This window comes from Pelmatolapia mariae, linkage group LG3_W, assembly GCF_036321145.2.
Source record: "Pelmatolapia mariae isolate MD_Pm_ZW linkage group LG3_W, Pm_UMD_F_2, whole genome shotgun sequence".
Classification (NCBI taxonomy): domain Eukaryota; kingdom Metazoa; phylum Chordata; class Actinopteri; order Cichliformes; family Cichlidae; genus Pelmatolapia; species Pelmatolapia mariae.
Window position 1 is genome coordinate 52,821,289 of NC_086229.1, and position 26,658 is coordinate 52,847,946.

Genomic DNA, 26,658 nt, shown 5'->3' on the forward strand with positions numbered 1-26,658 from the left:
TCTCAGTAGGGCTTTGGAATTGACGTAACGGCCCAATGCATTGTGGGAGCGCAGGCAGGTTTCTGAAAGAGAACAGGCAGATTTAGAATATAACATGCAGCGTTCTATAGATGGATACATGCAAAATTACATGTATGCGCTAACTTTCTAAACACGTTCATTGTTACATTTGCGATAAATGGATTTGAAAGTAGATAAAATACATTTCTGCCGGCATATTAAAGTTAATGTCTTTAAATTAACGTTGCCTATGTGTGTGTTTCAGGTACTGCACTCTCAAAGACTGAATGAACCAGCATTGCAGCCATGGGTCATTGTGAGCATCACAGGGAAGGTTGAAGCCGCCCACTGCACCTGTATGGCCGGAGTCGCGGAGACCTGCACCCATGTCGCTGTTCTTCTGTTTAAAGTAGAAGCAACAGTGTTGATCCGTGGCACAAGGATGACCAAGATACAGCCAGAGGTTGGCCATAAGATAGACTTCTCCTCTTCAGCTGCCCAAAAAAAGGCTCTCGATCAAAACATAAACAGACCATCCGTAGTGAAAGGTAAAAGAAGCCATCCTCAAAAAAGAAAAATTCCACCTCCTACTGTGGAGGAGTTGTCACCGCTATTGCATACACTGCTAGAACACAGTAAAGCTGTGGGTTGTGGGAATGACCCATAATGTTTTATCTAGGGGTCTAGATTTATGCCAGAAGTGCACTGCCATGTAAATAATTTGCATTTACTGAATATGTACTGACTGAGTACCACTGTTCAAAAGTTGAATAAAGAAACAAACAAATTTGTGCCTTTATTTTATTAAAACCACTTAGTAGAACATCACATCAGTTACAGTGTAGAATCCATGTCATTTACAGTTTACAAATGACAATGTTTACAAAAAATCATAACAGTGCTTACATAATTTCACCCACTACTAACAGTACTTAATTTACTGTGTCTTTTAAAAAAAATAACGCTATATATACAGCACAAGACTTTTAAGAGTATTTAACAAGAGCAAGTTTAATTTTTCCCTGGTTTTACTACCACACTGTTCACCAAACGCAGCGAACCTTCACGATCTTATCCAGAAGGGTCACCTCTTCAATCTCACGTGGAAGAAGTAATGTGATTGGCATGGTGGTATGTAGCATGTAGTTTGAAGCAGGGATTTCGTAGTTCCCCATGTGTCCATTTCATAGGCTGGTTTGCCTGCAATAAAGCCAGATAATTAGCAGCTCTATAAATAGAACATAGTTCTGCAAAATCACTCAGTAGGGTGTTTGTTCTAATTTGCTATGACCTCAGAGTGCATTGAAAATAAAACTAACAGGCTATAAAATCAATAGTCAGAGTAATGTGAACCTATTTAGATCATACCTGAATGAATATCTGGAGACTGTTTGAGAACTGGATATCAGCTCATCTCACAGCTGCTATCCAGGCTTCACGCCTTCTTTTGGTAACATCCGCTACATGAGCTCCGTCATGTTGCTTCCAAGTGGAGAAACAATGACAAGAGAGCCTGTTTTCAAGCTTATTCCCTTGCCGGTTGTGCTAACTAATAAAGCAAGTATGAACCATAGCTGGTGTTATCCATGTGCTTTTACTCCTCTTTCGCTAGCGCTTTGTTTGGCCCAGAACTATGGCGCCTCAACCAAAAATCCTGGCCACACCAGCTCCCGTAACATCAAGCTCCAAAGCCCTATCCGTGACTCCCTAAAAGCAGGTATCATATGCTTTTCTTGCTCTGTTGTTGCCTCTGTTGTCTTCTGAATGTTTATCTCGGGAATAGAAGACAGCCTTCTCTCAGGACAACATACTGATCTTCCAAAGACCCTCACCAACCACTAATGTCACACCCACCAGGTATTACACAAGCTCTTAGAAAACAATTTCTTTGTCAAGCAGGAAAAATGAGAGTTTCACATTTATAATGAAATTTCCAGGGTTCATTGCTGAAAAATGTAAACCAAGCACACCATTGTTTTTCTTGTGACATTACCAATAAGTTTGATGTGTCACATGGCCCTCTTCCAATTGAAAAAACAAAAGTTGTATCCAAGATGGCCAACTTCTAATTGGCCACCATGGTCACCACCCATCTTGAGGAGTTTGCCCCCTCACATATACTAATGTGCCACAAACAGGACTTTAATGTCACCAACCATTCCCATGTTATTACAGTGTATCCATATAAATGGCCCACCTGTACATTTTATACACATCTCTGTACAATTTTCTATACATATTTCTGTACATTGTTTCCTGAATATACGAACTTCAGTTTCTTATGTACATAGGGACACTTTGTGTCTTCCTTTTATATTTCATATTGTCCTTGCTATAAGAGCTGTGTAACACCCAAATTTCTCATCCGTGGGATAATAAAGGATCCGTGGGATAATATTCTATTCTATTCTATTCTATTCTATTCAGAGTAGAGCTGCTACACCTCCACACTGAAAGGAGCCAGTTGAGGTGGTTTTGTCATAATCCAGCTGGGTGTAGACAGGAGAGTACCCAGATACAGACTCATGGAAAGGGGACTTAAACACAAAAACAGCTTTATTTGCACAAAGGGGAAATAAACAACACAAAACCAAACTGGGAAACCTAACGAAGTGAACCCTCAGGAAGGCACACGGAGAATCACACAAAACCATGAGGGAGGACGTGACAAAGGACTGAGGGAGTGCTGACCTAAATACACAGAGGGATAACAAGGAAGTGAGACCAGACGAGGAACACAGATAACATGAATAACCATAATGAAACAGGGGAAGCAAAACTGAACAGAACGAACACAGAAACATGGGATTTTCACAATAAAACAGGAAACATGATGCGCAAGTGGAGGAGAGGCAGACAAGAGGGAGCGAGGGAACATGGGATGAGGACAGACATGACGGGCTGGGGAAACATAGATAAACATGAAGGAATAAAACATCAGGGGGGAAAAGGCACAAGAACCCACACATTTAACAAAACACAGACACACAAAGGAAGACACAGAGGCCAAAGACACGGGGGGGAAAAATCCAGTAAACAAGACTGAACAGAATAATCTAGGAACAAATGGACTTAGCAGAATACGGAATGCCAAAACACGCACAAAAAGTCAAAACACTGGGTCAAAAGTCCCAGGACCATAACAGGTTTGGCCATCTGACTAGAATGCCTCACGAGTAACTCCTGGCATGTTGTACAGGGAGGAGGCCTAGAGATAGAATTAGGACATGCTGGAGAGATTATATGTCTCATCTAGGCTGGGAATTTGGAATTGACGTAACGAACTGCAATTCCAGTTTGTGCTTCCCTGTGCGTGTCACTTACAAGAAGAAGGTCAACAAACACACCGCAGTACATAATCAATCAGCCCTCAGTGTAAGCTACAAAAATAAAATATGGGTTACACACACACACACACACACACACACACACACACACACTCAACAGAAAGCACAGAGCTGGCTGCTGTGTGTGTGTGTGTGTGTGTGCGTGTGTGTGTGTGTGTGTGTGTGCGTGTGTGTGTGTGTGTGTGTGTGAAGGATTAAAACATCTAATAAAGTCAGGGAAAAGCTCTCAGCCTGACTCGCAGACAGTAAAACTCAACATCAAAACATCCGGCTGGGACTCATTAAACTGTGAGGGTTTGTAGAAGATGCAGCAAACACACACACAGAATCATGTTTTCATATCCTTGTGGGGACATCTAATTGACATAATGCTTTCCCTAGCTGCTTATCCTAACGCCTAACCCAGTGTTTCCCTACCACTGTGCCGCAGCACATAGGTGTGCCATGAGAAATGGTTGGTGTGTCTTGGAAGATTATCTGGTTTCACTTGATTGGTACTCTAAGCGACCAGCGTGAGTAACGAGCAGAACAATTACATTCTCTTCCATTAGAGGGAAGTACAACCACCTTCTCTAATTATATGGGTTGTCAACTGCCAGTAAAACAGAGGAAGACAAATAAGAAATTACATAATAGTCATGCTGTGGGTGAGACAACACAGCACGTAATAGCAATAGATAAATATTTGAAGAGAAAAGGTAGTCAGTCTGATCTGGGTCCTGGAGAAAATTCTGACCCAGATGAAGACCCTAGCATGAGTAGTGGTCAGAAGAAAGCAAAAAAGGCATACAGGGAACAAACGGAGCCAAATCTGCTAAGCCACGTGTGCATGGAAGATATTATCAAAATGCTTTTTGTGACATTTTTGTTTGGTGGTGTGCTGTTTGATTTTTCTAATGTGAAATATGTGCCGTGGCTCCAAAAGGTTGGGAAACACTGGTCTAACCTATTTTCTGTGCCCATAAGGGCTGTTGGTCCCCACAAGTATAGTAAACTTCCAATTTGTGGTCCCCACAAAGGTATGTAAACATGGTACACAGACACACTATAGGGGTACAGAGATGTGTACATTTAGCTATATTACTATTGCTGTGGGAACTTTATCACCCTTTTGAAGACAGAAAAACAGGCCCCTGTAATATAAATCATTAAATCATAGGATGGAGTCTGAGTTTAACTCTTTCTTTTAGTAGATCCCAACTTTAATTTGTCATGAAAACATAACAGAGTTCAATCTGAAGGAGATTTAATTACCTGGATCAACATTATAGTACCATGTCGGACTGGTGTTTAGGCTCTATGTTGGATAAGCAGACAATGGATGTGTCAAGAGATTTATTCTAAATGACACTTCTTCAGCTAAGAGTCTAAGAGGAGAAACACACACAGACGCTGCAGCATTTACTTGCAAGGACGTTTCACAGAGCGCTCACATCAGAGTGGGGGCCCTGTGAAGTGCGCCCTATGCTCTTGCACTTGCCTTCATTTATACACAAGAAAAATGAATACATTTGTTCAGTGACGTGAGCATGTGTGTGTGTGTGTGTGTGTGTGTGTGTGCGTGTGTGCGTGTGTGTGCGTGTGTGTGCTTGAGTGTTGTTCATATATTCACCATATAGTGTGGGGTGTGTTGACGTGCTGGGCATATGAGAACAGACATAGCAGTCTGTATTTGCCGATTCTGCCTTGGTCCTGTCGTAGATGTAGCGGTATCAGGCATTGTTCATCCACGGGTGTATGTGGTCTTGTGTCATGTCTCTTAGGTGGGAGTTGTCATGCGTCCATCTTTTCTGTCTGCCTCATGGTTCAGCTGTTGTTGGCGTCAGCTGGGGTCCTGTAAGGGTGAGCGTCGTAGTCAAGGTAACCAAGAGGGTCTACCTTCCCATGGTTGCACACAGGTACGTCACACCTCACACTTGGTTGCCCTAGAGTTGATCAGAGGCTGGAGGTTGAAGTGCTAGCTTACCCGACGGGGGCCCAATCAGCACTCACCACTGAAGCAACCAAGTGTGGGCGAGATTTCCCTAATGTGCTGTCTTGGGGGTGCCGGGGTTTCCTGGGACCTCAACCTTTTTGCAGTGGCTCTGATGTATCCAGGAGGGTCTCTCCACTATTTTGCAGGCAGTTGGAGTGGTCAGAAGCACTTGGTATGGACCCTCCCACCGTGGTGAGCTCCAGTTTTTCCTTTGGAGTACTCGGACAAGGATCCAATCACCTGGCTTCAATCTGCAAGAAATAGGTGAAAAAGAGTCTTGCGGCAGTTTATTGTTCAAAAAAACTTCTCTGTTTGTCAACAATTGAGTCATCCAATCTGCCAGAGTGGTTTCACGGATTGATTTATCTAGTGGCTCACTAATAACTGGCAGTGGAAAAGGTCGCCCATGTATAATTTCAAATGGGGACAGTTTGTTATTTCCTTGTGTTATTCTCATCCACATTTTGACTAGGCCTACACATTCTGGCCATGGTCTGCCAGTTTCTTCCATTGTTTTCCTGAGCCTTTGTTTCATAGTGCCAGTTGTTCTCTCCACTAGTTCTGCACTCTGTGGATGGTAGGCACAATGGTGTTTTAAACTGAAACCTAGTGCTTCAGATACTTTGCTGATCACATCATTTACAAAATGGGTTCCATTATCTTATCTTATCAGAGTAGGAATACCATATGTTGGAATGAAATGGTTGCATAGACACTTTGCAACTGAGATTGCGTCTGCTTTTATTTACTGGGTAGATTTCTGGCCATTTTGACAAAACATCTATAATTACTAGAGCGTATTTTGAGCCCTGACACTCATTCAATTCAATGAAGTCCATGTGAATTGTATGAAATGGGTGAGGTGGTGTAGGAAAATGTCCTCTTTTTGGTCTAAAGTTACCTTGGGTATTGTGTTTTTGGCAGGTCATACATGTTCTCACATATTCTTTTGCTGAAGTTTCAAAATTAATAGTGTAAAACTGTTGGTTTATTATAAGGACCATTCCTCCCATTGAAACATGGCTTAAACCGTGGCTCACTAGAGCGGCTGTTTTGTGCAATGATTTGGGAAGAATGGGTTTTCCTGCTACTTTCATTATGTCATCAGTGTCTAGTGCTGCTCTGTGTTTTAGCCATTGTTTTTGTTCTTTTGGTGGTGCTGCTTTTTGTTCGTCCTGCAGTACAGATAGTGGAATAGTGTGATTCTCATGACTTGTTAACAAGACTGTGGTTGCTATGGCTGCTGCTTTTGCAGCTTTGTCAGCAAAATTGTTTCCCTTTGTAATTTCAGAGTCATCCTTCTGATGTGCTGCACATTTGTAAATTGCTAGATGTCGCGGCAGTTGTACTGTTTTTAACAGTTGCTTCAGTAGATCTGCATGCTGAACTGGGTTTCCAGAGGAGGTCACCATCCCTCTGTTATCCCATATTTTTGCAAAGTGGTGAACTGCTGCAAATACATACTGGCTGTCTGTGTGGATGTTAATGTCCTGTCCTTCATGTATTTCGCATGCTCTGATTACAGCAGTTAGCTCTGCACTCTGAGCTGAATGTGTGTGTGGCAAGGCTCTTGCTTCCACTATAGTGTCTGTTGTGGTTACTGCATATCCTACACAGTTACGCCCTAGTGCATTTTTTGATGCTGAACCGTCAACAAAGATGTCAGTGAAACCTTCTTGTGGTGTACTGTAAATATCAGCACGTGGTTTTGTTTCTTCTTCTAATTTGTCGACGCAGCAATGTGCTTTTCCCTCCGTAGGTATTGGCAACAATGTGCTGGGGTTTAAGGGTCCACATCTCACTATGTTGATGTGGGACTGTGAAAGCAGTATGCCAACATAGGAGAGTTGTCTTGCGTGTGTTAAGAAAGGCAAATGTGCTTGTAGCAGTATAGAAGTTACTGCATGTGGTACTCTAACAGTCAGAGTGTGTCCTAAAACTATGTCAGCAGATTTTTGCACTGCCTCTGCAGCTGCTACACATGCTTGAAGTTTGCTTGAATAGAAAGCTAGTGGCCTTTGTTTTTCTCCAAATGATTGTGTCAGTACTGCTTTCATGTGTCCCTGTGTTCCGTCTACATTTAAGTAGAACGGTTTGTCATAATCTGGTAATGCAAGCACAACGTTAGTTTGGAGCATGAGTTTTAGTTTAATAAATGCTCTTTCTGCTTCTGGTGTCCACTGTATTTTATCTTTTAAAGCAAGATCTTTTCCATAGATTAGGTTTTGCAGTGGTTTTGCCACAAACTCCGGAATCCACGCCCTGCAGTAATTGCACAACCCGAGAAAACTCATCATCTGTTGCTTAGTTTGTGGCTGTGGTGCATTTTGTATGGCCTCTTTTCTTTTGTTTAGTAGTTTTTTCCCTGCTCCTGAGAGGGTGTGCCCTAAGTATGTTACTAAGTTTATTCAGAGACACTTTGTGGCCTTGCTCAGCCAAGTGACATAACACAGCCATAGTATTTTGTTTACACCCTTCCTCTGTGTGGCCAGTCACTAAAATGTCATCTACGTAAAGTAGAAACTGTCCTCCTGCTGGCAGGAGGCAGGACATCATTGATTTCTTTAAAGCTTCAGCATAGAGAGTGGGGCTGTTTTGAAATCCCTGAGGTAACGTAGTATAGGTATATCTCTGTCCCTCAAAAGTGAAGCCAAACAGGTGTTGTGAGTTAGGGTGTAAAGGCACTGAGAAAAAGGCATTTGATAAATCTATAACTGAGAACCATTGTTCTTTTGGGGTGACTTGATTCAGTATAGTGTGAGGATTTGCTACTACTGGAGATATCATTTCAGTAATTTCATTTATTGCTCGCAGATCATGTACCAAACGATACTTTCCAGTATTAGCTTTCTTTACTGGGAAGATTGGAGTATTGCAGGTAGCAGAATTAGTTTTTATTAAAATTCCTGCTTTCTCCATATCTTTTATCACTGGCTTAATCCCTTCTGTTGCTTCCTTAGATAAAGGATATTGTGGTCTAATGGGCCTGTGGGATGAAACAGTCTGTACTGTTACTTAGTCTGCGTTTTTTATTAATCCCACATCAGTTGGTCCATCCGACCACAATGTTGATGGTAGGTTTTTAAGTGCTGGTTCCTCTTCCAACGAGAAAATTTCTCATTCTTGTGTGCTGTCATGCAGATGAGCGTTGGGTGTAGTTCTTATCACCCAGCCAAGTGTGTATCTCATGCACCCTGTTCTTTTACCCTGTGCCCAACCCTCTTCCTCTGTAGGTGTATATTTATCATTTTCTACCTTTTGCAGGATGTCGCCTAATTGATACCATTGTGTACCTGCTGTTTTTGCAACTGACACATGGGGTTTTGTGATCCGGTTTAGTTTTCTTAGTGGGTCTGGTTGGATCACTGAGCATACTGCATTTCCTCTTGTTGTGACATATAAATGTTGCAAAGTCAGATATGGGCTTTTTAGGCTGTGCACCTGTTTATCATACAGAGGGACTGGGCCTGGGGTTTGTTTATAGCGCAGGGTGTTGTGATACTAAGTTGGCTTCATTTTTTCAGCACTTAAAGGGAGATGTTTTTCAGCTGCCTCTTTCAGCTGTGTAAGTGGTGGCAAATCTAATGACCAGTAGTAGTTTGGCTCTCCTTTTCCTTCCCTCTGATAGGGGTCTTCCTCTGCTAACATTATTTCTGCTGTCATGCCTGTTTCTATGGGGACAACTCCTATCCCTAGTTTTGTCATTGCGTCTCTTCCTAATAAGTTTACTGGGCAGGTTGGGTCTATTATACATGGCATACAGCAGGAGCGTTGGCTGGGTTTATGCAAAAATGTCAGTGGCATTGTTAGTGGCTGGGTTTTTACGTGCCCTGACGCTGTTTTTACAATTATCACTTCATTAGAATAGGTTGTTCGGAGGGGTTCTGTCTTAAGTACTGTTTTACAAGCTCCTGTGTCACACAACATTTGCAGCTTTTTGCCATTTACATAGACTGTAAGTGTTGGCTTTCCGTCCAGTAAACTTACTAGCTGATGAACGTTATATACTTCAGCTTCATCCTGTTCTAAATTGTTTTCTTTGTTAGTTTTTGTTGTTAATGTTTTTACTTCTTTTTCATTTATCTGGCTCTCCCTGTCATCTGTCTGGGTGGTTGCAGCCACAGTGGTTGCAGCTAGTCAGTCTGTGTCAGGCGTGCTCTGTGTCTTGCAATGGCGTGCAAAGTGACCTTCTTTCCCACACCTCCAGCATGCAGTACTGGAGTCACCATCTGTGGTGTGTGTGTGTCTATGTCTCCCTCTGCCTCTTGCTCGTCCTCTATGCATGCCTCTCCCTCTCCTTTGGCCTCTGTAACCTCCCTTGTAGCCTCCACTCCCACTAAAAGCTGTAAAAGCAGTGTCAGTGTCAGTGTCTAGGACAAAAACTGAGGCCTTCTCTTTGTTTTTCACTACTGTCTGAGCATGGTCAGCATATTGAAGCGCCTCATCTACTGTGCCTGTGTCTTGTGTTACCCAATGTTTTTCTACATGAGTCCTAATGCGTGGTAGCAATCCTTTAATAAAAGCACGTTTAAGTTGCTGCTGATATGTTGATTGTGGGTCATCAGCAGGGTTTTAATAGTTTTGCAATTTTCATTAGTTTTTATTTTTATTTAGTTTTGACTTCAGATTTTCAATTTTATATCAGTTTTAATTAGTTTTTACCAATTGTTTGCTAGTTTAGTTTTTTTTTTGTTGAAAATCCTTAGTTTCAGTTTAGTTTTGATTAGTTTCAGTTATAGTTTTAGTTGTGTTTGCAATAATTAAGTGTAACAAAATCCCAGTTTCATCATGTCAGTCATTCTCTTCTGCTTATCCTTGGGTATGTTGCTATTCCAGCTACTATACCCTGCACCCTGGACAGCTCGCCTGTCTGTCACAGGACTAACATGCAGAGACAGACAACTCACATTCCCACCTATGGGTTCTTTAAATAAATAAATAAAGGCAGATGAACAACCGTTGATACCAGGCAACTATAAAATGTATATCTTGGCCCCAATGAGACTATTAACTCTTGCAGCACCGGGTGTTAAGGCAATTGACTCACACAGTTATGTAGATATCCCAGTCCTGTTGTCTCGGGATGCATCACGCTGCCTTGCCTGGGGTTAGCTTCTGTTTCTGGGGATGAGGGTTGAGTGTGCTCCCTTACCTTCTCAAGGTAAGCTAGGTTAGCCTTCTTGTGTGAGCTTTTCAAGTGCACTTTAAGGTTTGTGGGATTTTTTTCCCTTTAGAAATGTCCCTCATAATTTGTCTCTTTCCACTACAAGACACTTGCTTTATCCAAAACACAGTCATAGGCTATGTTCACACTGCAGGTCTTAATGCTCAATTCCGATTTTTTGATCAAATCGGATTTTTTTGTCTGCTTGTTCACACTACAAATAAAATGTGACAGCAAACGCGCTCTAGTGTGAACGCTCAAAGCGGCCCGCATGCGCAAAAGAAGATGTCACACACAACGTGCTCTGTTTAGACCCAGAACAAACAATATTGTTTGACTGATGGCCCTTAATATAAAGACTTCGGACTTCACATTTCCCAATTTTTGCTTTAAGTTATTTTGTTATTTACAAAATAACGTAAATAACCTAATAAATATCCTTATCGCTGTTTTTAGAGAGGAGCGGTGCTTCAAATGATAGTTGCAGATTTCTGTCAGAATCTGCAAATTATACAGTACAAATAAAATGTTCACGTTTCTCCAACGTTGTCTTCCCAACAGTTTCACTAACGTCTACACTGGATGGCCAGGAAGCGTTCACGATGTCTTCTCGAGCGCTTCTCCGGCGCTGATAATTGGCGTCTGTCTTCTGTCAGTGACGTAAAAGACGGATTAAATGCGACATGACCGTTCAAACAGCAGTCGCTTTCTAAAACATCGGATATGTATCGGATTCAGTACCACATACGAAAGTGACCCAGATCGGATTTGAAAATATCGGATTTGCGCCGTTCACACTGTCATACCATGATCGGATATGGGTCGCATAGGGTAAAAAAAAATCGGATTTGATGCGCTTTTGCCTGCAGTGTGAACGTAGCCTTATTCAAAGTAATCCCAAATTGGACTCTGGCGCTATCTCCCAACTTTTCCTGACATGATTCTGCGCGTGGACGGAGCAGCAACACAGACGACTCGACTAACGTACTTGCCACCTGCTGGCATAATGAGACACGGCAAGAAAAAAATCTGGAAACTAAACTTCATTTTCACCCTTGACTATTGTATGACACGCACACATCAACGAAAACTAAACACATTTTTGCTATAAATTCAGTTAATTTTAGTTAGTTTTGTGAACACTCATTACAGTTTTAGTTAGTTTTCCTTTTTTTTTGTTTTTGTTTTTATTTTTATTTCCGTTAACGGAAAATGTTTTTTCACTTCTAGTTTTCGTTATTTCGTTAGTTTTCGTTAACGATAATAACCTTGGTCATCAGCATACTCTAGACCTGAATGTTGTCTAAAAACTGGTCTCAGCCTGTCCATATATTCATGTGGTTTTTCTGTGTCACTCTGTTTAACTTGCCCTATTTTACCATAGCTGGCTCTTGGTGCTAGTTGTTTACGGGCCCTGTCAAACACAGGTATTAACGCTGCTTGGAGGTCAGCATGACCTGGGGGAAACGCTCTACCATCTGGTAGGGAGCCGGTAAAGTCTCCCCTAATCCTTCCCCAGGAGAGCCCTAAGGAGTCCTGGAATAGCTGTATTACCTCGTGACCGTTTAGATGCCACTGGGTAATTACTTCACGCACGGCAGTTTGCCACGATTCGTACCCTTCTTGTATTGATGGAATTCCTTTTACTACATTTTGTCTGTCTTTATGTGTCCATGGGCGGTACACAAAAATTGTGGGTCTGTTATCCCTGCCTCCTCCCTGATCATCACCTAGGAGTGTGCCATATCTGGGGTTTGCTACTTCAACTAATGGACATGCCAGTGTGGATGGTGGTGGTGGGTCTGGGTGTGAACCACGACTGTCGCACTCTTCTTCAGAGCCATAATGAGATCTTCCTGGATAAAAAACAGTTTCATGCTCAGCTAACATTGCTTGTGTGTCCTTATGTACATTGGTGAATTTAGTTTTCATTGCTCTTGTCGCTATGGGAGATCGTTTGAGACTAGATTTTTTTGGTTTAATGCTGGTTGTTTTTTCTGCAGTTGGTGTGAAAGGTTTAACGGAGGGGTTTAAAAGAGAGTTATGTGGGTTTGTCGGTGGAGGTCTTTGTTCAGCACGTGCCTGCTTTGTAGTTTCATCATCAGGGGTTATTAAAGCTGCTGCTAGTTGTTTTTCTTTTCTCCTTTCTTTTTTTTGTTTTCAGTTCTCCTTTCAGCTTCAGTTTCCCATGCTTGGAAAAGTTTATACTCTTCTTTACGTTTTAATTTTTTCTTTGGGTCTTTTGTTAGTGTAATTTCTTGTTTCAGGGAAGCTTTCAGCTGGGTAACAGCAGAGGGATTGCATTTCCCTTCCCAGCTGCGGTTTTTAGCTTTTTGTGGATTTCTCCACCTATTTGCACTTATTCTACCTGCTCCGGTTTGTTGTTTTTCTAACCATTCCTAGTCAGGTGTTAATTTTGCTTGTTTATTCCCCATTTTCAAAGATTTTGCTGGGCCTTCACTGGCACGCTTGACTTCAGAGTGGTTTACTGATACGGCCTTCGACTTCACTTCTAAAAAATGAAGCGGTATCAGTTTTACGAGACAAAGCTCAACCGTTCTCCTCTGTCACCAGTACGTGAGCCTCATGCGAAGAACAAAATAAAATAGAAGTAGTCCAGCAGCGTATTGTGCTGTAAAATCAACTTACTTCTAGACACATACACACATAGACATTTGCGCGCTTTTACAATTTGTTACAAAGTAATTACGGCTACCTCTAAAACCTAAGTCTAATTCAGTTCATTTTGGCGAATCCTAACCTATTTTGTTTTTCTATTTTGTTTGTTATTCGGTTCATTACGGCGATTCCTAACCAAAATAGTGTTTCTCTCACCCTCAGACGTCTCACTGGTGGTTCGGATCGCTTATTATAAAAGCTTATACTGACTAAAAAATACAATTTTCTATTGACAGGATGGATGGATGAAATCCCACCAAAGTTTGTTTGCTGTGTGTTCCCGCCCTGTGAATAGAATAAATATTTGTAATAATTGGCTAAATTAAATGAATTAAAAAACATTATTTCAAACTGTTACATGCGTGTTGGTCCCTGTGTTGGACATCAGACTCTAACGGTGGTCATGTGCCCCTTTATTATAACTGCTACTGGCTGGTCACAGCAGCTGCTCTTAACTGAAGGGGTCACTTTTTCCACCTGCATGGTCTTTGCTTTCCTCTCATTTCCTTCTTTTATTTTCTCCTCTTTTTCTGATGTCTTGGTGCATCCTTGATCAATCAGGTAAGGAAAGGCTCTTTCAACATGTCTCTCTGCCTCCTAACAAACCTTGCCCCTCTCATCTCACTTCATCTTTAGCCTACAGTAGCACAGTTTCCATCAACACCCTGCTGGCCAACAGAAACTCATGCCTTAAATGAAATAAATCATATGGAGCACTCCAATCATGCTTTCAAAACTACAGCAACTGTTAAACATGCCCCTGTGCCAGGTTCTGGGTGAAATGAGTTACTAACATGATTTCCCCTTCATATATGATGATAGACTGGCCAAAATATTAGGAATGCCTTGGAATTTATGATGAAGACACCAGTAAGTGTTAATAAAAACACAATTACTAATTCTACTGAAAAGTGTATACTTTTAATATATATATATATATATATATATATATATATATATATAGACCCATATGTATGTATATATATATATATATATATATATATACATATAAATATATATATATATGTATATATATATATATATATATATATACACACATATATAATATAGAAACAAGAAAAATCATTAGAAAAAGTTGTTATTATTGGTATTATTAGTATTATTGCATATTAATGATGAAGGAGCTGACCTCACATTTCACAGAATCAACTTGTTAATGTGGCAGTTCAACAGTTTAACCAGTGGAGGGAGCCAGAGAAGCTGTTTTGAAGTCAACATGATCAGGCAAAGGGCGAAGAGGGGGAGGACGAGGGACTGTTGCCGTAGTAACTGAAACTACTAAAGTCAGTAAGTGTTTGTCTTAATTAAATCACACTTAGCTGTTAGTGTTCATCTTCAGGCACCCAATTCACTTACAACAGCCATCATATATCTGACAGTGGTTTGATCCACTTCCTGCACTTTTCTCTTTGATTTACTTAAATCTTACAGCGATTCTCGTGTGAAAATGTTGTATTAAATATTACAGCAAAAATAACATTTGTTGAACTTTCTTAAATTTCTTCTTTAAACACAGTGTCATCTGGTTGCATTTACAGGCAGCATTCCACTTTCATTCGTCTGCTACAGTCACCACAGGTTTGAAATGTTTCAATAAAAATCTACACAAACACACAAACATAATTAATTAGTACAGTAAAATCCTAAAAATTCAGTTAAATTCCTAAAAAAACAAGCAGTATTCATCCAGGAACCTTTAAATGGTCTTCAGATTCCTGGGCCTGTATAAAGCACCATGAGGCAACTGCTGTTGTGTTCATTCGCTAATTAAAAAATGTAATTTAATTGATTAATGATTATTAAATAAACAATCAGTATGCTCACATAATATCTCAAAATGGTTACATCCACTCAGCTGCTCTATTAATGACTTAATAGAATAGAATAGAATAGAATAGAATAGAATAGAATAGAATAGAATAAACCTTTATTATCCCACGGATGAGAAATTTTGGTGTTACAGAACTCTTACAGCAAGGGAACATAAAATATAAAAGGAAAACACAAGGTGGTCCTATAAACATAAGCAACTGAAGTTTGTATATATATACAGGTAACAATGTACAGAATATGTATAGAAACATTGAAAAAAATTGTACGTAGATATGTATAAAATGTACAGTAAACAAACAAGCTGGTGAGAAAGATGACCAAAACATTGTTAAGCTGCATTATAGAGTCAGACAGCTGCTGATAAGAATGACCTGCGGTAGCGCTCCTTCCTACAATGGGGGTGTAAAAGTCTACTGCTGAACGAACTGCTCGGTGCTCGTACAGTCTCATGCAGGGGGTGGGAGGTGTTGTCCATGATGGATTAGCTTAGACAACATCCTTTCCTCCCCAACCTGCTCGATGGACTTCAGCAGACAGTCCAGAACAGAGCTGGCCCTCTTGACCAGTTTGTTGAGTTTCCCCCTGCCCCTCTTTGCCATTCCACCACTCCAGCAGACCACAGCATAAAAGATAGCAGACGCCACCACAGTGTCATAAAACATCCTTAGGAGTGTTCTGTTCACCCCAAAGGATCTCAGCCGCCGTAGCAGGTGGAGACAACTTAGACCCATTTTGTAAAGTGCATTTGTGTTTGTGGACCAGTCCAGTTTGTTATTGAGGTGAACACCCAGGTATTTATACTCCTCCACCGTTTTTAAATGGTAAATGGTAAATGGCCTGCATTTCTATAGCGCTTTACTCAGTCCCTAAGGACCCCAAAGTGCTTTACACTACATTCAGTCATTCACCCATTCACACACACATTCACACACTGGCAATGGCAAGCTACACTGTAGCCACAGCTGCCCTGGGGCGCACTGACAGAGGCGAGGCTGCCGGACACTGGCGCCACCGGGCCCTCTGACCACCACCAGTCCAATCCCTGGATGTTCACTGGTGTAATGGGGTGGGGCTGACAAAGTCATTGTGAAACCCCTGTATTCCAGTTCGTTTCCCTCCGACACCCGACCCACAATGGCGGTGTCATCTGAGAACTTCTGGAGACGGCAAGTGTCCGTGTTATAACTGAAGTCCGACGTGTACAGGGTGAAGAGGAAAGGGGCGAGTATTGTTCCTTGTGGGCCCCCGTGCTACAGACTACCACCTCAGACATCTTTTTATCAATCATGGAGACCCTGCTGACTTCACTAGTTAGTTAGTTGTTTGATAGAAATATGTGGAGTGATTTTCTCTTTCCTCTTTATGAAAACTTGTTCTCGACTTGTGAATTTATTTGTGGTTTTCTCTGTTTGTCTTTGCTAATGCAAAGAGAAAATTAGTGTTGAAATATATGTAGACCTGTAGAAATAACAAAAAAAAAAGTAATCAGTTGGTCATGTTTGTGTAGAAAAACAGTGAAATGAAACATTCTGGAAGGGGAAAAACCTTTATCCTGTAGATGTGAGAGCGGTCTGATGAAACACACTGATTTATCTTTGAAACAACTAAGGGAGAGAGAAAAATGATTAATAAATTAATTGTTATGACCAGTTTAATTTGTTAATGAGAGTAAAACAATGAAAATCTGCACATAAAATCATTATTTAAATTTTGTTTTCCATGTACCAACTATATATTTAAGGATGGATGTTAATAAACTTTTACTGATGCTGGTATGGTTTGCAAAGGTGGGGCGTTAATAAAGTACAAATACTTAAGTAGATTTTTCATGTATGTGTACTTCACTTGAGTATTTAGTTTTACTCCCTACATTTTTAAACAAATCCAGCTCTTTGTGAAAACAACAGGAAATGAGCAGATATTCTTTCAGAGTTGGGGTACTGATACTGAGTTTTATTTAGAGGCAGTGCTCGTGTGGTTATGACTGAATATGTACTGTTAACAGTAACTTTGGGGAAACTCCAGAACTGACACCCTGTTATGGAACCATAAATCATAACAAGATGATGAGCTTTGGGACTGTTGTGAGGACTGTATGTACATGTTCAGATGCTGTGCAGATGTTCAGCTTATGTCTTTTGATTTATCCTAAAATAAAGAGTCTGCTATTGGAAGATTGTGTCAACTGTATTTGATTTTTTGTGGGCAAGCCTCTCCAAAGTCTCCCACTGCCCATCTTAATGTGACCACAGGTACAAAAAGACAGAGATGCTTCTGTGTGCACAGGTGTTTAAATATGAACTCAGAGCAACAATTAAAACAAACACACTCCAGATGAACCTGCTGTGATTCATGCAGATGAGTCAGGATGTTGTTTATGGTGTTTTTATTCTCCCTGTTTCTCTTTTGCAGCTCCCTTTATTATGTTGTAGCTGTTTAAGTGCTGGTGTCCTGATTCTTTCTGCGATTCTCCTTTAGTTAAGCAAGCATGTCTAATGTTTCTGCTATTAGTGATGTGTTTTAGCAAGAATGAAAGAAAAGGTCATTACTTCTGTTAAATCTGTTGGATTTCGTTCCTCATTTGCATATTTTCTGCTTGGCTGCAGAAAGCGGAACAGTCACTGTGTGCCTGCACTAATGCTTCCCTGTGATGCTTGCAGTGGTGTTTTTGTGGACTTTCATGGTTTTACAGCTTTACAGCCTAAAAACACGACTGATTAGAGAGAGATTGTAGATGGTGAGGCATTTAGTGAAGACCTTACATTTTGTTGCAGTAACCATTAAATTTACCCTGATTATTTTCACCTTGTTTTTGCTGCAGCTGTAACATTACAGCGGTATTTGTAAAACGACACTAAGAGAGAGTCTGTTTCTCCATCTTTGTGCTGCTCTTACAAAAGTTAAATGTTCAGATGATGATTCCAGCTGTTCTTCAACCTGCAGAAACCATCATAAAGCTACTACAGCTGGATTTGTTTTAATATCAATTTAGTCAGGTTTATTGTTCCTGCCCAGGGATCAGGTACAAAAACAGTCATCTGAGAGATGACAGCATCTCAAACTAGCAACGTCAAAACAGAACTACAGTGAAATAAATACATGCACATCTACGCAAAACAAACAAAGAAATGAGCCAGTTACTGAGCTGAAACATAGTTAACAATGTACATGAAAAAAAAAATCAACAGCTCGCACACTGCAAGTTTCCAGCTTTACCAATTGTTTTGCTAATGTTTCCAGCACTCGTGATCTTCATGCACTGAGTATTTCTATTTAATTCTGAGTTAATCTATTAACTTCTGAATGACAGGACAACTGCACATTTGTCATGGTCCCCGTGCCTCGCCAACTGACCCCTTGATAGGCAACATGTTTTGTTTTGTTTTGTTTTGTTTTCTGCTCTCTCTCTCTCTCCTCTGCCGGGGCGGTGCTCATTATGAGCTCTCGCCTTTTGTCTCCACACCTGCTGCTGATCTCCACTAATCCTGAGCCCTTTTTAAGACAGTAGTGCTTCGCTACTCATCGTTGGATCGTTGAGCAATCTGCGTCAGTCACCCCGTAATCTGAAAACTAGAATCCTTGAGTTGTTGTCTTTGAGTCTGTTACTAACTGAAGCTTCTTTGTGTAGATCTTGTTACTAACTGAAGCTTCTTTGTGTAGATCTTTCCTAGACCCATCCCTGCCTACCTGAAATCCTGCAAGCGAGTGTGTGGAAGCGTGAGACCCAGCTGAGGAGAGTGGAGTGTGATTCGGAGAGGAGTGGAGCATGTTTGATCCCCTCCTTTTTCCCCCACAGACCCTGGAGCCCCTCTAGCACATTGTATATATAATCACTTGGTATTGTCACTGTAAATAAATGCACTGTCTTTTCTGCAAGGATCCCTCGTCTGCGCCTGAGTCTGTTTAAGAACTCTGATAACATTGGAGTTGGACACATGTAATCTTTAAAAGCGTCTCATAGTGTTTAGGTCTGCAGGTGCAGAGTGCACATGAACATTACTCCTAAATGTTTTCCTCCTAGACAGGAAACAAAGTATTCACATTTTGCACATGAAAGCTGACAGTCAGTTAGAAAACTGGTATTTTATGCATACTGACCGACTCATGATGTCAGCACGTCTTTTTCTTTTGGCTGCTCCCTTTAGGGAATCACGACAGCAGATCCTCTGCCACCATCTCATCCAGTCCCTAGCATCCTCCTCTGTCACTTCCTTAACAACATACAAGAGTCTTGTATGTGGTCTTCCTCTTTTCCTCATTCTAGGTTTGACAGATTTTCAATGATTGCATGATCATTGATCAGAAATTACAAACTAAGACCTGAGATGACCAACATTTTTAAATGTATTCTGTTTAATACAAACTACGACTCCTATATTCACTGTTTTCCGAGGTTTTAGCCAATGCTCAAAGACATATGAAAATGTTACACAAGCTACTCAATTAAACTCAGTTTTATCTATATAGCGCCAAATCACAACAACTGTTGCCTCCAGGTGCTTTATACTATAAAGACCCTACAGTGATGCAAACATATGACTGATTCCAGGCGAATCTGCCTGGGCTGGGAGCCACCACTGCTATTCTGCTCTGAGGCCTTCCCCAAACATTTGTCTTAATTCATGCTTATGCCATCTGCCTTTATGTATGTGAAACGCTTTCAAATCTAAATGAGAATGTGGGCCAGATAGAGAATTACAATGCAGAAGTTGTCATTACAGGGTTGGTGTGCTTGCAATGTTTTACATGCGTTGCACAGTATGGAATCTTGTTGTTTTTAAGGTTGCTGCAGTTACAGTGGTTATTCAACTGCAAAAGGGATCACTTTCTGTTGTTGGTTTTGCTGCCAGCGGTTTCTGTAGTTCCCATTGATTTTGTTAGTTGCAGGTATAGTGTCAGTGGTTGCTTGCATCACTGCAGGTGTTTTGTTAGTTTCACAGGTTTGTTACCCTGCAGATTTTGATAATTGTTTTAGTTGTGGGAGTGGCCTTGTGTAGTTGTCGGCAATGCTGCAGTTTTGCAATTTTACAGTTTTAGCAATTTCAGTGACAGTTTTAGACGTTGTTCACATTGGTGTTGTTAGTTACACTGGTTTCAGATATTGCTCTAGTTTAATTCATAAGTCATTTATTTGTGTGGGTTGCCGTGAACGCTGCAGTGAGAGAATTGCTGAATTCATTTAAGTCTCCTCTTTAAAGGCATGATTAATCAGAAATTGCCACCTAAAAACTGAGCCGACCAAAATTTTTAAATTTAAGACGCATAACTCTTGCCTCATTTCACTGAAACACAGGAGCTCCTCTTGGTGACGTCGCCTCGTTCCTTCACCAACAGCTATCAGCCTACAACACATATGTTGGGTTTAGATTAGTTTCACTTCTACAAAGAGGAACCTACACTGTCATTATTACTGAGAGGAGAAATGGCACAGAAAGGAGTTCAGCTGGACCGAGAAACCTTCTCTTGTTCAATCTGCTTGGATTTACTGAAGGATCCGGTGACTATTCCCTGTGGACACAGCTACTGCATGAACTGTATTAAAACCCACTTTGATGAAGAGGACAGGAAGGGAATCCACAGCTGCCCTCAGTGCAGGAAGACTTTCACACCGAGGCCTGTCCTGGAGAAAAACATCATGTTAGCAGCTTTAGTGGAGCAGCTGAAGAAGACTGGACTCCAAGCTGCTCCAGCTGATCACTGCTATGCTGGACCTGAAGATGTGGCCTGTGATGTCTGCACTGGGAGGAAGCTGAAAGCCATCAAGTCCTGTTTAGTCTGTCTGGCCTCTTACTGTGAGAAACACCTCCAACCTCACTATGATGCAGCTCCATTACAGAAACACAAGCTGATGGCCCCCTCCAAGAAGCTCCAGGAGAACATCTGCTCTCGTCATGATGAGGTGATGAAGATTTTCTGTCGTACTGATCAGCAGAGTATCTGTTATCTCTGCTTGATGGATGAACATAAAGGCCATGAAACAGTCCCAGCTGCAGCAGAAAGGACTGAGAAGCAGAAGGAGCTCGAGGTGAGACGACTAAACATCCAGCAGAGAATCCAGGAGCGAGAGAAAGATGTGAAGCTGCTTCAACAGGAGGTGGAGGCCATCAATGGCTCTGCTGATAAAGCAGTGGAGGACAATGAAAAGATGTTCACTGAGCTGATCCGTCTCATCCAGAAAAGAAGCTCTGATGTGAAGCAGCAGGTCAGATCCCAGCAGGAAACTGAAGTGAGTCGAGTCAAAGAGCTTCAGGAGAAGCTGGAGCAGGAGATCTCTGAGCTGAAGAGGAAAGACGGCGAGCTGGAGCAGCTCTCACACACAGAGGATCACAACCAGTTTCTACACAACTACCCCTCACTGTCAGCACTCAGTGAGTCTACACACTCATCCAGCATCAATATTCGTCCTCTGAGCTACTTTGAGGATGTGACAGCAGCTGTGTCAGAGACCAGAGATAAACTACAGGACATTCTGAGAGAGGAATGGACAAACATCTCACTGACAGTCACTGAAGAGGATGTTTTACTGTCACCACCAGAGCCAAAGACCAGAGCTGGATTCTTAAAATATTCACATGAAATCACACTGGATCCAAACACAGCACACACACATCTGTTATTATCTGAGGGGAACAGAAAAGTAACAACAGTGAAACAACAACAGTCTTATTCTGATCATCCAGACAGATTCACTGGATGGCTTCAAGTCCTGAGCACAGAGAGTCTGACTGGACGTTGTTACTGGGAGGTGGAGTGGAGAGGGAGAGGAGTTGGTGTTGCAGTGGCATACAAGAATATCAGCAGAGCAGGGAGCGCTGATGAATGTAAATTTGGATTCAATGACAAATCTTGGTCTTTACGTTATGATTCAAATGGTTTTCAGTTTTGGCACAACAATGTCCACACTGTCCTCTCAGGTCCTCGGTCCTCCAGAGTAGGAGTGTACCTGGATCACAGAGCAGGTATTCTGTCTTTCTACAGCGTCTCTGAAACCATGACTCTCCTCCACAGAGTCCAGACCACATTCACTCAGCCGCTCTATGCTGGACTTCGGTTCTTTTATTATGACAATGACACTGCAGAGGTCATTAAACTGAAATAGACAGAAATGATTGAAGGACACTTGGTTAAAACGAGTTTTTTGGTTTCCCCTTTCTTTTGTCTCCGTCATTGTTGCTCAGACGTCATTGATGTGCTGTTGCTTAACCTGTCAGTAACACTTTATAGGTGCGACTTTGACATTGCATTATTTGTTGTCTAGTTAATGCTTTGTTTTAATGAAGGAAAAGTGTTTCACTCTGCAGAAACAATACAGCCTCATATCTTTGTAAATGTTGTATGTTGTTCTAATTAAGGTATTTAATGTAAAACATCCAATTTCTAGTTTGTTATATCTTCTACACAACAGTTATTCTTTATGGGAAACTGTTTTTCATTTATGTGCAATGTCATGTTTTAATTTAGAGAAGTGGTCAGTTTGGTTGGGTGTTTTTGTGTTATTCTCTGGTTGGTTCCTTTTTCTTTTGTTTAAGAAAAATAACCATTGAAATATGTGCAACCCTGTGAAAGGAAGAAGTAGTATGCACTCAAACAACTTTGTATGGAATAAAATGACACCTTATATAAAACTTCCTCAGTTAATCGTTGTATTGTGTTCCAGACAAATTTGACTGAGTTAAAAGTTTTATCTCTGAAAAATATTGTTAACTTGATCAGACTGATATAATAGTTCAATAGTTCAGGGCCGGAAGTGCCACTGATGATCATCCGAAGTGAGGCCCATTTAGTTCAGAACAGCTCTGCAGACGTCTGCGAATCTGACCCGCGAGGTTGGTGGCAGACTCAGGGCCGCCATCTCAGCCTCCCCCGACAGCGGTGGAAGCTGCCGCGGTGCCCAATCTGGCACACTTCTGCCCCAGGACTTAAAAAATATGTTTTATCCTGGATTAATCACATCACATCCTGCACTGAACTATTCCTGACTGAGTCTATCAAAGTCATAGTGGTAAACACGAATAACTTGGAGGTGAAATAGATGTACAAAGACATTTAGAAGGAGGTAACCCAGACAGACATGAAACCATACATGAGTCATGTGATTTGTACAGATCTAGAAATGAATCTACCAGAAGTTCATGCAGAGTCTGGCTGGACAATCTTTTGGGCCAACATGTAACTCAAGGAATTTCACATGTTGCCACGCGTGATTCACTTTAACAACTGTGATTCAAGACCAGGCCGTCATCAACAAGACAAGCTGGCAGCCAGTGGATGGCGTGCCTGCCCCTCATTTTTAACCCAATCCAAACATCACAGTTGATGAGCATCTAGTCACGTTTAGGGGATGCTGCCCTTTTACACAGTATATGCCAAGAATGCCATTTAAATGTGGCATAAGGATTTGGGCAACATATCATGGCAGGACAAGTTATGCCTGACACATCAAGTATGTACTGGGAAACATGAAGACAGTGTTCCTCAAAAAGAACCAAGGGCAGCACATGGTGTTGGCCTCCACAGTCACCTGACCTAAACCCAATGCGGATGGTTTGGGATGAGATGGACCCTTTGAAAGCAAAGGGGCAACAAGTGCTCAGCATCTCTGGGAACTCCTTCAAGACTGTTGGAAAACCATTTCAGATGATTACACATCGAAGCTCATCGAGAGAATGCCAAGAGTGTACAAAGCAGTAATCAAAGCAAAGAGTGGCTATTTTCAAGAATATAAAATATGTTTTGAGTAATTTCACATTTTTTTGTTTACTGCATAATTCAATATGTGTTCATTCATAGTTTTGATCATGAAAATAAGAAAAAACATTAAATGAGAGGGTGTGTCCAAACGTTTGACTGGTAGTGTACGCTCACATCAACGAGGCATATGGATTATGAACAACAAATAACAGTTCAATACCTGGGTAGCACTTTATAATAATGTCACACTAGCAAGTATTAGTAATGTATTGGCAGGTGCTTCATTCTTACTATGCCATGTATAAATACAGTTATGTTTATCCATCTGTTACTGTTAGACCATGCACAGCTATCACTGCTATTACATCACTGCTAGTAAAACTGATAATCATAATAATATCCTTTCATTCATTTCCGTTTAGCTTTTTCAAGGTCGAGGGGGCGCTGGAGCCTGTTCCAGCTGTCTTAGGGCGAGAGGCAGGGTACACCCTGGACATGTCAGGGATAACAGGGATAACCCATATACACAGACAACCATTCACACTCACATTTACTCCCGCATTCACACCTATGGGCAATTTAGAGTTTTCAATTAACCTATCCCCACTAACTGCATATCTTTGGACTGTGGGAGGAAGCCGTAGTACCCGGGGAGAACCTAAACAAACACAGGGAGAACAGAACTCCAAACAGAAAGACCCCGGCCTGATGGTGAAATTGATTTTGCTGCAGTTTCAGGTGCTAGTTTAATTGCAGAAGTTACCATGTTTTGTAGAAGATGCTGCTGTAGTTTGCAGGTTGTGTAGTTGTGACTGTTCCTATACTTTGCTGATGATGTTGCTTCTAGTTTCAGTCATTGAATTAGTTGCAGACGTTGCCATTGCTTCAGTGTGTTTGTTGGGTTGCAGTAGCTTTGCTTACTTACAGTTTTTTTTGTGCTTGTTTCACATTTCTTATCCAAATTGGAATCTTTAGTCACATATTTTTAAGGTTGCTGCAACTCAAAAAAAGTTGCAAAAGTTGCCAAAGTGATCCTTGTTGTTGTGCTATTGTTGCTATTGTTGACATTGGCATTGTTAGTTGCAGGTGTACTGTCAGTGGTCCCTTTCTTCATTGTAGGTGTTGCATTAGTGTCACAGGTTAGTTTAGCTATAGTGTCTGATTAGTTGTGGGAGTTGCCTTGTGTAGCTGTAGGCATTGTTGTAAACATGAGGGTTTTTTTGTAGTTTTTGCAATTTCAGTAACAAACTTAGTTGCAGTTGCAGTTGCAGTTTTTCTGATAAGTGTTTGTTACAGTGGTTGTAGATATTTCTGTAGTTTCATTCAGAAGTCATTTATTTTTATTTATTTATTTAAAGATGTTACTGTAAATGTTGCAGTGATGGGTTTGTTTACCTCATTTAAGTGTCTTCCTTAAAGATGCTCCTATCAGAGAGCCCATTCTGATTCCAGTTAGTAACGATTTTACGGGTTTTCCAATGATTGTGTAATGACTGAATTTACCACCTAAAAACTGAGCTCACCAACATTTTTTAATGTACTGTGTATGAAAAAGGTATTTACTTCAAACTTACTCCTCATCCTGGAATACAGCAGATACTGATAACTCCTCCCCTTCTACCTGACAGCACCTCCTCTTTGTCTGTGTTTCCTCATTCCCTACCATTCAGTCTATACTTTGAAGATGGGCATAACCAACATCTGTTGACGTGTAAGAGCAGACAGCCTCCATTTTCCACGTAAACACCTGTTGATTAGATCACAGCTCAGAATAGTTTCACTTCTACAAAAGACAAACCAGCAAGTCATTGTTACTAAGAAAAGAGATAGCGCAGAAGGAAATTTAAATGGATGAAGAAAACATTTCTTGTTCAATCTGTTTGGATCTACTGAAGGATCCAGTGACTACAACCTGTGGACACAGCTACTGCATGAACTGTATTCAAACCCACTTTGATGAAGAGGACAGGAAGGGAATCCACAGCTGCCCTCAGTGCAGGAAGACTTTCACACCGAGGCCTGTCCTGGAGAAAAACATCATGTTTGCAGCTTTAGTGGAGCAGCTGAAGGAGACTGGACTCCAAGCTGCTCCAGCTGATCTCTGCTATGCTGGACCTGAAGATGTGGCCTGTGATGTCTGCACTGGGAGGAAGCTGAAAGCCATCAAGTCCTGTTTAGTCTGTCTGGCCTCTTACTGTGAGAAACACCTCCAACCTCACTATAATGCAGCTCCATTAAAGAAACACAAGCTGGTGGCCCCCTCCAAGAAGCTCCAGGAGAACATCTGCATGGTTTCAGATATACAAGAGAAAGTGACAGGCATCTCATCAAGAGTTACTGAAGAGGATGTTTTAGGGTCACCACCAGAGCCAAAGACCAGAGCTGGATTCTTAAAGTATTCACATGAAATCACGCTGGATCCAAACACAGCAAACACACATCTATTATTATCTGAGGGGAACAACATCGAGCTGATGACATCCAACAACATCTGATCATCCAGACAGATTCACTGGATGGCTTCAGGTCTTGAGCACAGAGAGTCTGACTGGACGTTGTTACTGGGAGGTGGAGTGGAGAGGGGGAGGAGTTGGTGTTGCAGTGGCATACAAGAATATCAGCAGAGCAGGGAGCGCTGATGAATGTAAATTTGGATTCAATGACAAATCTTGGTCTTTACGTTATGATTCAAATGGTTTTCAATTTTGGCACAACAAAGTCTACACTGTCCTCTCAGGTCCTCGGTCCTCCAGAGTAGGAGTGTACCTGGATCACAGAGCAGGTATTCTGTCTTTCTACAGCGTCTCTGAAACCATGACTCTCCTCCACAGAGTCCAGACCACATTCACTCAGCCGCTCTATGCTGGACTTCGGTTCTTTTATTATGACAATGACACTGCAGAGTTCATTAAACTGAAATAGACAGAAATGATTGAAGGACACTTGGT

The 26,658-nt window shown here is 41.3% G+C and overlaps 1 protein-coding gene across 2 annotated transcripts; it reads left to right on the forward strand.

Annotated features, from left to right (window-relative positions):
* The first annotated feature begins 13,873 nt into the window (after positions 1-13,873).
* LOC134616937 (tripartite motif-containing protein 16-like) lies at positions 13,874-22,118 on the forward strand. Of its 2 annotated transcripts, XM_063462045.1 has the most exons (2): positions 13,874-13,891; positions 20,463-22,118. In XM_063462045.1, the coding sequence occupies exons 1-2, from the start codon at positions 13,874-13,876 to the stop codon at positions 22,116-22,118; spliced, it is 1,674 nt and encodes a 557-aa protein (XP_063318115.1). The 2 variants fall into 2 exon arrangements, with proteins under 2 accessions (XP_063318115.1, XP_063318124.1); XM_063462054.1 differs by lacking the exon at positions 13,874-13,891 and having other exon boundaries at positions 20,427-22,118.
* The last annotated feature ends 4,540 nt before the right edge of the window (positions 22,119-26,658 follow it).